Source organism: Mercurialis annua, linkage group LG5, assembly GCF_937616625.2.
Source record: "Mercurialis annua linkage group LG5, ddMerAnnu1.2, whole genome shotgun sequence".
In the NCBI taxonomy this organism is placed as follows: domain Eukaryota; kingdom Viridiplantae; phylum Streptophyta; class Magnoliopsida; order Malpighiales; family Euphorbiaceae; genus Mercurialis; species Mercurialis annua.
Window position 1 is genome coordinate 1,995,426 of NC_065574.1, and position 13,723 is coordinate 2,009,148.

General features: G+C 32.4%; 2 protein-coding genes across 3 annotated transcripts; both read left to right on the forward strand.

Moving 5' to 3' along the window:
- The first annotated feature begins 797 nt into the window (after positions 1-797).
- LOC126681569 (protein SMALL AUXIN UP-REGULATED RNA 12-like) lies at positions 798-1,590 on the forward strand. The gene has a single exon (XM_050377118.1). The coding sequence runs from the start codon at positions 876-878 to the stop codon at positions 1,320-1,322; it is 447 nt and encodes a 148-aa protein (XP_050233075.1). The 5' UTR covers positions 798-875; the 3' UTR covers positions 1,323-1,590.
- Positions 1,591-4,134: 2,544 nt separating this feature from the next.
- Positions 4,135-8,909, forward strand: LOC126681534 (pentatricopeptide repeat-containing protein At1g63080, mitochondrial-like). Of its 2 annotated transcripts, none has more exons than XM_050377077.2 (5): positions 4,135-5,679; positions 5,838-6,003; positions 6,105-6,157; positions 7,687-7,882; positions 8,413-8,909. In XM_050377077.2, exons 1-4 carry the CDS (start codon positions 4,797-4,799, stop codon positions 7,719-7,721), a joined length of 1,137 nt encoding a protein of 378 aa, XP_050233034.1. In that variant the 5' UTR covers positions 4,135-4,796; the 3' UTR covers positions 7,722-7,882; positions 8,413-8,909. The 2 variants fall into 2 exon arrangements, with proteins under 2 accessions (XP_050233034.1, XP_050233033.1); XM_050377076.2 differs by having other exon boundaries at positions 8,418-8,909.
- The last annotated feature ends 4,814 nt before the right edge of the window (positions 8,910-13,723 follow it).

A 13,723-nucleotide genomic window follows, 5' to 3' on the forward strand; every position in this document is an offset into this window, starting at 1 on the left:
CTCTAGATATAATGCTTTAGACTTTTTTTTGATATAGGAATCCTCATAAGATTTTCTGAACGAGTTTCAGACTAATCCTCGAGTAATGCAGATCTTTTGCATGAGATCGATTTCGGTTAGTGGCGAGTATGATTTGAAACCACGATCTCACTTAAGTCATGAGAATATCTTACCAAAATGCGTCTTCAAGCTTATAATAACTTGAAAACTCTATATATTACCAAATTTCAATTAAGGCAAGGGGGAGCTGCTCCAGATTCAATTTCAATTAAAATGTTAGTTGAGAATTGAGATACTACAAATTGTTTATAAATTAGTCTTTGAATAGTTAAAATTCAAATGCAATATTGAGATTTCTGAAAATACAAGTATCTTAACCTAAAAAGGAATTTGTTTTAAAATTTCTTCCATTTATAGTGCGTTTTATTTTCCACCATTATTAAATGATAAATTCTAGTCATACCTAGCAAAAGAAGAAATTTAAAGTATTTCCTTAAAAATCCTTCACACTTTTAAGTTGTCAAATACAACAATTTTGACCTACTTTTAATTTTATTAATTTACAAAATATTCCTAATTAGCCAAAACATTAATAAACATAATAATAACATTATAATAATGATCCTTTTTTTTAATAATTATCATAATAATAATAATTAAAAAGTAAAGTAAAACCATGTTAGTGGTCTGCCATCACATGGCCTTGACTACAACTGAAAAAACAAACAAAATCTCGTAATTATCTCCAATTCCAAGGGTATTCTCGTACCTCAACAGCCTTATATATCCTCTACGCTCTTCCACAACAACTCCACTCTCACTCTCGACTCTCTTACTTTCCCCACATTTTCCGTCACTTTCCCGAGAAAATAAAAATGTCGAAATCGAACAAAATCCGTCACATTGTAGTAGTCCAGCAGATGCTAAAACGATGGCGTAGAAACGCAAGAGTCACCGCATCAGCACCGTCTCGAGGAGCGCCGTCCGATGTACCGGCGGGACACGTGGCCGTCTGCGTAGGGGAGAGTTGCAAACGGTTCATCGTACGTGCGACGTACCTGAACCATCCGATATTCAAGAATCTTCTAGTGCAAGCTGAAGAAGAGTACGGTTTCAAAAACAGCGGACCGTTAACGATTCCGTGTGACGAGTCCGTTTTTGAAGAGATACTACATGTCGTTTCGTCGTCGTCTTCACGGTCTAGCTCCGCTCGGTTTTTGAACGGTGATGATTTTCAGAGACGCTGCCACGTGGATGTAATTAAAAATAATACCCGTCCTATTGAGTTTTTGGGTGAATCGAGGCCGTTGCTTCATGGTTAGATGATATATTAGATTGTAGACTGACTATAATTTTTTTTAGTTAAAATATACTAGTATTATTTATTTTTAGGGTTTCTTAATTTTATTGTCTTTACTTGAAAAGAGTTGGAGATGGCAAGTTGGGTTAGGAAACCGAGTCATCCCGAGTTGAAAGAAAGTCTTATTATCATTTTTTAATTGTAAATTTTTATAATTATTGATCAAGAATGCTTAATTTATGAAGAGCATTTGTTTACTATTGAAAAATTATAAGGAAACATTTATGTGATATGAATTTGCATTTTTACTTTTTCTTATTTAAAGAAGTCCATATATTAATTTTAAGTATAATTAGAAAAATTGTAGATAATTTATAATTTTTTAAAAATTTAAATTTTGAGTATATTTAAATGATTTAATTTACTATTATCATGTATATATATATATATATATATATATATATATATATATATATATATATATTATTTACATATTTTTCTCATATTTTTTTTCTTTAAAAGAATGATATTTTTATGTGTCTATTTCATATCGTTTATATTTCCGTGCTATTAGATGGCAACAGTTATTTGATAATCATCCAACTCATATAAGTGAAGTTTTGAATCAGGAGTTGCCATTAGAATCATGTCCGTCCATCAAAATTTGATGGGTTTAACAAATACTACACTATCAGTTGGTTACAAGAAGGTGCAATTTTCGGCCTGCGGTTTGTACTTATAGCGGAACATTAAGTCCTTTTTTTTGTAAGATAATTACCTTTTCAAGATAGTCGACACATAAATTTGATATTTTGCAATAAAAACAATAAGTTGAATGAAGTCTGGACGTGAAGAGAAATTGTTTGGAAACAATTTGAGAGATTTGTGTCTTATATTTAAATTTAAATAGAGAGAAATTAAAATTTAAGATTAAAAAAGATGATGCTTTTGACAATTTTTTTAATCAACTTTTTCTATATCCCCTCATTCCAATTTTTCACAATTCAATTTGAATTGTAATATGATTTTCTTTTTTCTTTTTATTATTTTTATAAATATAATTTGAGAATCACAAACTATGAATTTTAATCCTTAAATATTTAATTTACTCCAATATCTTACATTTCCAAACTTTTAATTTGAAACGCAAAACCAAATCTTTATTTTATTTGCATATAAGGAATAACTGAAAAGAATTAAAATATTTTATGAATGAAAAAGAATTAACATTAGTTAAAAAAAATACATATATTATACATAACGTGTATTCATGCACTTAATGCACTTCAACAACCATGTATTTTTCATGCAATTTGTTTTGGCTTCTACAAAATTATGGTAGTCCTATAAAAAAAAGGTTTATAATATGTTGCTCAGCTTTTTTATATATTAAAGGCTTAATATGTTTTTTAATCCTTAAACTTTATCCTTTTATTTTTTATGATCTCTAAATTTATTCACTGAACCTCATATATATATATATATATATATATATATTCTATTTAATCCCTCATTTGAAATATGCACGTAACGCAGGGTGACATGATTAAAATTACTAACATGACTTTAACATATGTCACGTTTACTTAATTATGTCCGCACCTTATTTACATGTCATTTACACCTCACACATAACACCTCGAGCACCCTAAACAACATGTTTAACCCAGATACCTTAATTTACAATTGACTTAAGTAACAATTTGCCCCTTCAACTTGTAAACAATGGGCAATTAACACATAAATTAACTTTGTTGGCAAATCAATACATAAACTTGGTGATTATGCGCAATTAGCCCATTTTGACAAATTAATTTACAAATTAAGGGGACAAATTGCCAATTTAAGAGACAATTAACTTACAAATTCAGGGGGCAAATTGCCAAAATGGGGCAAATTGACCATAATCACCAAGTTCGTGTACTGATTTTCCCACAAAATTAATTTATATGTTAATTGCCCATTATTTATAAGTTGAGGGGGCATATTGCCAGTTAAGTCATTTACAATTTCAATCCCCTAAAATCGAAGAAAAAAAATCCCTTTGTTTCCTAGAATTCTAAACCTTCAGCGATCTGTAATCTAAAATTTGCCTTCTAACTCGGTCATTTGATTTCTTCTTCAACTCGGTCGTTTAATTTCAACTCGGTCATTTATTATTTCTATTTTTAATGAAAAATATTAACGAAATCAATTTTATTTTTTCAAAAACAACGTTTTAATATAACTTTTTTTTTTATCAAAGGCTAAAACTGATGAGAATGAAATTACACATATGAATGGTTCTTCAACATATTGAACGAACTATTCTAAATTAATGATGAGAACTGTTAAAAATATGATGAAGCAGCTATACAAACTAGAGAGACGGCGGCAAAGGACTCGTACACCGCCGCTCCTTCACGCCTCACCGGCGAGGAGGGTCGGCCTACCTGAATCCGCCCCTGCTTCCACCTATAAATTATGAACAAAGGGTTAACGCGCCCCCTAAACTTGTGTCACGGGGTCATCTAGCCCAATTTATACTTTTTTTACCAACTAACTCCAAAACTCTTTATTTTTGGGTCAAATAACCCCATAATTTATATTTTTATTTTAAAAAACAGATTTAGGATAATTATATCGCAACAATTAAAGAAGTATCTAATTATTATTTTTCATCCCTCACCTCCAATTTGTATTTTACGCGTTTTGAAAATACCATTATGGGTTACTTGACCCGAAAATGAAGAGTTTTGGGGTTAGTTGCTCAAAAAAGTATAAATTGGGTTAGATGATCCCGTGACACAAGTTTAGAGGGCGCGCTGACCCTTTGTTCTATAAATTATGTACGTTTGATTCTCTCTCATTCAATTATTTTAGTCACAGTAGTGATGCCCTAGCTTCATTTTATCACATGCTTCATATGAACCCACTGCCTTGTATAGGAAAATTTAATGAACTCCTCAATGCACTTGTTGGAATGAAACATTTTGAGGCTGTAGTTTCTTTGGCGAAACTGATCGAGTTTAATCGAATTCGATATGATAATTATACGTTCAATATTTTGATTAATTGCTTCTGCAATTTGTATTGTGTCGATTACGGGTTCTCTATGTTAGGCAAAGTAATTAAACTTGGATATGAGCTTGATGTTATTATGTTTACTACTTTGATGACTAGTCTTTGTAGAGAAGGTAAGATTGCTCAAGCCGTTGAATTGTTGGATCGAATAGTAGATGAGGGTTATCAACCGAATGTTTATACGTATAGTGTAATTATCAATGGTCTTTGTAAATTTAGAAAAATGGCCGAGGCCACTAGTTTGTTCAAGAAAATGGCTGAAAACGGCTGTGAGCCTAATGTTGTAGCGTACACCACTATCATCGACAGCCTTTTGTAAAAATGGTTTTATTTCTGAGGCATTAGACTTGTTCTCGGAGATGAGGAGAAAGGGAATATTGCCTGATGCTTTCACTTACAACTCTTTAATTCATGGTATTTACAGTGCAGACCGATGGATGAAGCTTCGTCTTTACTTGATGAAATGCTGAATAGGGACATCGCCCTAGATATAGTTACATTCAATGTATTAGTAGGTGTACATTCTAAGAAAGGAATGGTTTCAGAGGCTCATAGTTTAGTTGAATTGATGATTGAGAGGGGAATAGATCCTAACGTCGTCACCTATAATTCATTGTTAAATGCATACTCTTTGCGGAACCAAATAAGTGAAGCTACAAATGTATTTGATATAATGGTAACTAAAGGTTGTATACCTGATGTTTATACTTATACTATATTGATAAAGTTGTATTGTAAGAGCAAAAGGATAGTTGAGGCAAAACAATTTTTTGACGAAATGCGTTATAAAGGTATACTGCCTAATGTTGTTACTTGTAGTTCTCTTCTACAAGGAATTTGTCAAGTTGAGGGTCCTCGGGCTGCCCGAGCTTTTTTCAAGAAGTTAGATGCTAGTAACTGTCCTCTAAATATTGTGAGTTACTCAATTTTGTTGGATGGCTTCTGCAGACATGGGCTTCTTGATGCGGCCATGAATGTGTTTTATGAAATGAAAAAAAGTACGTCGAAGCCTGGTTGTTGTACCTATAATATCTTAAGTAATGGCATGTGCAAGGCCGGTAAGCTTAAAGGTGCAATGGAATTGTTTTCAGAACTTTCTATTGAAGGAATGCAGCCTAATGTGCGATCATATACTATACTAGTCAAGGGTCTTTGCAAAGGAGGTTTACTAGATGAGGCACACCAGGTCTTTAGAATGATGGAAAAAGAAGGACAGTTACCGGACAATTGCTCTTACAATGTAATTATTCGGGGATTTCTCCGGCACAAGAATCTGTCAAGGGCAACAGAACTTATTCATGAAATGTTTGATAAAGGTTTCTCTTTAGATTCCACCACAGCTGCGTTGATAGTAGATTTGGCTAGTTGATATATCTGAAGATCGTAAAGATAAACATGTATTTTCTTTTTAATCATTAAAATTCTGTTAATAAAAGATTTAACTTTCAACTTTTTTGATAAATTGAATATGCAGGGTTGTTTCTTTTGTGGACGATTAATGTGCCGATTTTGATGGCAACTTGTCTTGATACTGGAGGACCAGTGAAACCTTCCCTTTATGTTTCAAAAAGTTCCAAACCACGGGAACAACTGCCATCGGGTACGATATCCGTTGGTGTTAAGGGTAATTTTTCTAAAAGGCCAGCAAGACTTATTGATAATGGTTCAATGTCATCTCGATATGAGTTATTTTAGAACAAACAAAGTCTGAACGTGATTACATGCTGCAAGGAATAACCAGCAAGGCAAAGTTGTTTGGTTGTTTAGTGGCAAAGATAATCCGAGGAAAACGAGGTAATACTAAAACAAAAAGAAAGAACAGCTTTTTCTCTAATTTTATTTTGTTGTCCATTCTCATGCTGGAAAGCTTTATATTAAAGTTGCTAGAATGTAATTATTTTATGAAATAATGTTAGAAACTGATATTTTTTGTGAGAATTAAATTTGTGCATTGTTTATTCCAAACAAGACCTTATCCTAATTCTTTGTTTTACTAGTATGCATTTAAGTATATAACTTAATTATGATGACCACATATACAGTGGCGGAACCAGGATTTTTTTCCAGCCCGGGCTAAACAACATGTAATTAATAATATATAAATTCATTTGTATAAGATTTATATTATTAAATAAAACAAATAGTAATTATTATAATAGATTCCTACATTGGTTTTGATCACGGCGAGATAAATGTATTTTTTACGTCTGCATAGCTTGAAAACGTTGTATAATAAAATTTATAACTATTTATCAACAAAATAAAATGATAATAATTAAAAATACTTGTTGTAGCCTAACTATTTTTTTAATTTTTCGAACCTAAAAATATAATTTTAATATAATTATTCTATAATATTATAAATATGTAAACTAAATTTATTCATATAAATAAAATTTTAAAAAGAAAATACTTACTCAAATTTGGAGATTGTTTGATTTTGGAGGATAATTTGAAATTAGAAAAATTAAGTTGGAAATTTGTAAATTAGGTTAGAAATATTGAAAAATTTGTAAATTAGGTTAGAAATATTGAAAAATAAATGTAGATGGAAAATTTGGAAATTATTAGAAATACTAAAAAATAAGTGTAGATGGCAAATTAATGAATCTAATAAAGGAGTTGAAAGAATTTATCAAGGAGATGATACAGAATTGAGAAATAAATTGATTGGTTGATGGTGTGTAGTGGGGTAGGGTTTTGATTTAATTAGGAAATTGAATTGAATTCCTTGCCTGGGTATAAAGCTGAAATAGGGAGAATAGCTGTTTATTTGTAACAGCAAGGTCGTCGTTTGGTCCCCTTTTTTTTCAGTTAAATGAAGACCAAAACGACATATGTCGTTTGTCCTTCTAAAAGTGTTAAAAAAAGGACGGAACGACCTGTCGTTCGAGCCTTTCAAAACCTAAAAAAAAAGAATACCCTGCGCAGACATCTTCTTCTTCCTAAGTAGGCTGCTGCAATTTTTCAGCCATGGCTGAATATCTTCATCATCTCCGGCTTCAGGAAGCTCCGGTCTCGGTCCTTTCACTTTCCGACGGCAGCCCTGGCTCGAGCCTACCCGAGCCTAAGCATAGTTCCGCCCCTGCACATATAGTCTCCTATTGGCAGTCATATATGGATTACAAGTTTGTGACTGTAACTAATATGTGCACTGCAACTGTTTGAAATTGTGCGAACATTTATTGGCTTGGAGCCTTGGAGTGTGCCTATGATTGAAAAATATTATGAACACTGTTAAATGGTCATATGCCTTAAGTGTTGCAACGTGTTCTCAATTGTATTTATGTTTGTCATTGATAAAATATATATTTGAAAATCAGCCATCGGTGGAAGATGCTCTAAATCAGCAGATTAAAAAAACAAGAATTTTATGATGGGGGCAGTGTGAAAAATCCACCTCGTGATGGCAGCGGCAGCGGTTGGGATGGCTCTGGAGGATCTGAAGATGGATGACTTGCACGAATTATGGATGAAACTCTTCAAGTAGTCTTAGCTACCATCGAAGCCATCTTTCTGGTAATAATATAATTTCTTTGTTATAATGCTGGAAGAGAAAATTTCTGGGCAAAACATATATCTGCATCCCTGCATTATTACACATTTTTGAATCGAGTCCCTCCACTATTATTTATCAAATATTGAGTCCCACACTTTTTCATTTTGTAGACATTAGGTCCCTCTGTCATGAAAATAAAGTGTATACTCCACACGCCTTTAGTGCGACTTACATCAACTATTTTTGAATTGGTCATGTATTTTTATTTTATTTAAGGTACTTGGAATCATTTTTTCTTTTTTCGGTCTGACTTGATACTCTTTAACACATTTGTGATAGAGTGACCTAATGTCGACAAAATTAAAAATGTAAAGACTCAATGTATATAAATTGTAGTGGAATGATCCAATCCAAAAAAGCGTGGTAGTACATGGACCGTACCGCTCTGGCCCTGGTCTATTGATGTAATATGTTTTGTGCGCACCTTTTAGTCATTTCTGTTTCGTTCTTTAAAAGAAACATCAATTGATACTTGTTATTTCTTTGTTAGTGCAGTTTTTGATAGATAATGCTAAAAACAGAACTTATGACACACATACAGAAAGAGGATAGACCTACCAAAGGAATTGCAATTGCAAAGAAGATTAAGACCGCCGGTGTAATAATATTACGGGTATTCAATTGCAAGAACATGAGTGCCGAGTTGCAGTTGAAGATGTTACGTAATTTTGTGAGATTAGAGCTCCTTTGCTTTATAGATGCATCTAAAGCTTAATTCGTTAAGTTGAAATTCCATCAATTTTGCACTTAAGTTGATGACTCTAAGAATAGTTTTCTGTGGAATTTTTTGCTTTACACTCTTCTCCGGTAAAAACTGAGCGTTCTGTTTACATAAGAAGGATATGCAATCTGTTTAGTCTGGTCTTGGGGTTTTGAAGCTATGTAAATGGTGTTCTGATGCTAGAACTATGCAGAAGTTTGCAAATCTGACTAGTTTACTTTGCTGTGAACTGGTATTTCAAATCATGCTAATTTTGAGTTAACAAATTACAGTCTTGTGATCAAGTCATATATGATATATTTATAATATATAGTATATCATAACAAAGACTTTTCATATCGACAAATAAATGAATTCTACACTCGAATTGAAACAAACAATACTTAAAAGACTCAAATAGATAAATAGTAACTTACTAAATCAAAGTGATAGAAGTATATAACTAACGATGAACTTCAGCATTGTGAGGAAATGAGTTGGATTTGTCGTGAATATGATGTTCTTCATAAAATATACAACTTTTTATTGCATCATATAAAGAGAAAAAAGTATAATTATATTTTATAATTATGAGAAGGAAAAGATGAATTTAGAGATAAAGATTGTATTTTTGCAAAGGTAGAGATGGACCCCAACTGATCCGGATAAGAGAGGCAGGCACAGAGCCCATTAGCCCAACCAATCGAAATTCTGACATACATTTTAACTTTTAAGGATGAAAGTTAATTTTTCAATTATTTTATTTAATCATAAAAATTCAGATAGTAAAAATAAAAAGTATTTAACAATATTATTTATTCAGCATATAGTGAAAAATTAATCTCACTAAACATACAAATACTAAAATTAATACATTAATGTTCATATAATAATAAGTAAAATATGAATATTCACAAAATTTAGCAGCCATGATATAGTGAATACTATAAATCTAAATTTTAAGACATAAATTTCAAAATAATAAATTGTAACCAGAACAATTAGATCAAAGAATAATAAACTTCAAAATTGAATTTTTAGTTTTGATTCGGTTATTAGACATTTTTTTTATTTTTAATTTAAATGGATAGGTAGATGATTAATTTTAGTTGTAGGATTGAAAGTTTCTAAAGTCTAAGGTAAATTTGAATATTTTTCTCAAATTAAAGGGTAAGTGTTGTAACATTGATACCGATTGTTGAATCTTTGGTACCAATTGTCATGACCGGTTCTTGACCGGATTGGTATGCGCAGCGGAATCGAAACCTTTGGTAGGTATTTAATTATGGATTTGATCAACAAACAATAATATAGCAAAATAATAAATAACACAAGAGATTTACGTGGTTCTGCTTTAAAGCGTACATCCACGGGCGAAAGATTCGAGCCATCCACTAATCATCAAAAGGAGTACAAAATTGGTGGAGAATCACCAAATAGAGAACATCTCTAGTAAATATGCCCTTAGAAGAAAAACCCACAAAGTGTTTCTCTCTCTACAAGAAGTAACCCAAAAGGGTAAGAATTAACTTATATTCCTCACATCACACACACCCCTTTTTCCCCTTATTCACATCAATGTCTACATTGTGTGTTCGGTTTTTGGTGTCTTCTAAAAGGTGAATAAGGTAGTGTATATATAGTGAATAAATAACCTATATGGCATTAGGAATATTAATCCTAATTGGATTTATACTTCCTAGTTAGCCAATGATAACAAAGTTATCCTTCTCCCAAACACTTCATTAATAGAATCCTAATACAAATAGGAATTAGAATTCTAGGCATATTCCAACAATCTCCACCTTGACTTGAATTCTCCAATAAACTGTGATTACTGTTGTGCTCAACCTTCTCCATTTAAGTCCAAACTGAACTTATTCCAAAAGAGGTTCTTTGAGGAGGACCATACAAGCTTCAAGAACGTCTTGAACTTGCTGAAACCAAAATGACTTGAAGATTTACTATCTTCGGGTGTATCAATCAAAATTTCACGAAGCTTCGAATTTTGTTGGTCTTAAAACTGATACCAGAAACAAACGTCATTAGTAGCCTATAATGATTAAATCAAAAAAACAAATGTTGAGGTCGTAGCATATCCCTTAATCTTCATAAGTCGACCAACCCAATGAGCATACATCACAAGTGCAGCATCCAATCTCACTTCATCGCCAAATAACCCATAAAACTCGTAGTTTTATATATTGAGATACCAGACATGTGCATATAGAAATCATGTTGAACATACATTATTGTTCTAACTGCCTTATTATGCATCTTGTCCTTGACTGAACCAAAATCCCAAAATTCTGCATGTATTGACCGTTACTCATAACTACACTCCACTATCAACTCAGTTGTAGACGGAAAACCAATCGAAATTGGCACAAATGTGATATGAACAACCTGAATCTGCATAAATTTTGGATAAAAAATATTCTGCCTATCTCCAAACAAATTGGCTTATGAGCGATTCAATAGTGACGCTGTTTCAAATTACAAACGTTGTAATCCATCTTGTGTCTAAGATTGCTACTTAATCAAAACAAAATCTCTTTTGCAATATCATGATTTTATCGAAATCTGATTATGCCCAAACGAACTCTTCATTCAACAAACTCTTAAAAGCAATTTTTATATTACTAATAGAATTTTATGAGAGTATAAAGAGATTACCCCAATCATTCATCTTACAAAGGCTCTATAAAATCCTCAAATAGTTGTGTGTTTAGAAAAGTCATACCTTTTTTCTTTGTAGTTTAAAGTAGCATATTGATCTCCATCACAAAAATTTCCTTAAGAATTTTAATACCCAAGTCTGTCTAATTGACGACTTTCGGCACTTCCAAATTTGGTGGCTTCTCTATCTCCAAATAATCTTCTTTGTGTCAAGTAATTGCGCCTTGCGAAATCCTCCAAATAATAATTTGCCATAATAATCATAATCCAAAATTAAATCTGAAAACCAAATTGGCTCCGATACCAATTGTTGTAACATTGATACCGATTGTTGAATCTTTGGTACCAATTGTCATGACCGGTTCTTGACCGGATTGGTATGCGCAGCGGAATCGAAACCTTTGGTAGGTATTTAATTATGGATTTGATCAACAAACAATAATATAGCAAAATAATAAATAACACAAGAGATTTACGTGGTTCTGCTTTAAAGCGTACATCCACGGGCGAAAGATTCGAGCCATCCACTAATCATCAAAAGGAGTACAAAATTGGTGGAGAATCACCAAATAGAGAACATCTCTAGTAAATATGCCCTTAGAAGAAAAACCCACAAAGTGTTTCTCTCTCTACAAGAAGTAACCCAAAAGGGTAAGAATTAACTTATATTCCTCACATCACACACACCCCTTTTTCCCCTTATTCACATCAATGTCTACATTGTGTGTTCGGTTTTTGGTGTCTTCTAAAAGGTGAATAAGGTAGTGTATATATAGTGAATAAATAACCTATATGGCATTAGGAATATTAATCCTAATTGGATTTATACTTCCTAGTTAGCCAATGATAACAAAGTTATCCTTCTCCCAAACACTTCATTAATAGAATCCTAATACAAATAGGAATTAGAATTCTAGGCATATTCCAACAATCTCCACCTTGACTTGAATTCTCCAATAAACTGTGATTACTGTTGTGCTCAACCTTCTCCATTTAAGTCCAAACTGAACTTATTCCAAAAGAGGTTCTTTGAGGAGGACCATACAAGCTTCAAGAACGTCTTGAACTTGCTGAAACCAAAATGACTTGAAGATTTACTATCTTCGGGTGTATCAATCAAAATTTCACGAAGCTTCGAATTTTGTTGGTCTTAAAACTGATACCAGAAACAAACGTCATTAGTAGCCTATAATGATTAAATCAAAAAAACAAATGTTGAGGTCGTAGCATATCCCTTAATCTTCATAAGTCGACCAACCCAATGAGCATACATCACAAGTGCAGCATCCAATCTCACTTCATCGCCAAATAACCCATAAAACTCGTAGTTTTATATATTGAGATACCAGACATGTGCATATAGAAATCATGTTGAACATACATTATTGTTCTAACTGCCTTATTATGCATCTTGTCCTTGACTGAACCAAAATCCCAAAATTCTGCATGTATTGACCGTTACTCATAACTACACTCCACTATCAACTCAGTTGTAGACGGAAAACCAATCGAAATTGGCACAAATGTGATATGAACAACCTGAATCTGCATAAATTTTGGATAAAAAATATTCTGCCTATCTCCAAACAAATTGGCTTATGAGCGATTCAATAGTGACGCTGTTTCAAATTACAAACGTTGTAATCCATCTTGTGTCTAAGATTGCTACTTAATCAAAACAAAATCTCTTTTGCAATATCATGATTTTATCGAAATCTGATTATGCCCAAACGAACTCTTCATTCAACAAACTCTTAAAAGCAATTTTTATATTACTAATAGAATTTTATGAGAGTATAAAGAGATTACCCCAATCATTCATCTTACAAAGGCTCTATAAAATCCTCAAATAGTTGTGTGTTTAGAAAAGTCATACCTTTTTTCTTTGTAGTTTAAAGTAGCATATTGATCTCCATCACAAAAATTTCCTTAAGAATTTTAATACCCAAGTCTGTCTAATTGACGACTTTCGGCACTTCCAAATTTGGTGGCTTCTCTATCTCCAAATAATCTTCTTTGTGTCAAGTAATTGCGCCTTGCGAAATCCTCCAAATAATAATTTGCCATAATAATCATAATCCAAAATTAAATCTGAAAACCAAATTGGCTCCGATACCAATTGTTGTAACATTGATACCGATTGTTGAATCTTTGGTACCAATTGTCATGACCGGTTCTTGACCGGATTGGTATGCGCAGCGGAATCGAAACCTTTGGTAGGTATTTAATTATGGATTTGATCAACAAACAATAATATAGCAAAATAATAAATAACACAAGAGATTTACGTGGTTCTGCTTTAAAGCGTACATCCACGGGCGAAAGATTCGAGCCATCCACTAATCATCAAAAGGAGTACAAAATTGGTGGAGAATCACCAAATAGAGAACATCTCTAGTAAATATGCCCTTAGAAGAAAAAC

Coding starts and splice junctions, on each gene's coding strand:
- LOC126681569 (XM_050377118.1), top strand. CDS start 876: ATGTCGAAATCGAACAAAATCCGTCACATTGTAGTAGTCCAGCAGATG.
- LOC126681534 (XM_050377077.2), top strand. CDS start 4,797: ATGGATGAAGCTTCGTCTTTACTTGATGAAATGCTGAATAGGGACATC. Junction 5,680..5,837: donor TCATGAAATGTTTGATAAAG/GTTTCTCTTTAG, acceptor TTGAATATGCAG/GGTTGTTTCTTTTGTGGACG. Junction 6,004..6,104: donor AAGGGTAATTTTTCTAAAAG/GCCAGCAAGACT, acceptor AGGAATAACCAG/CAAGGCAAAGTTGTTTGGTT.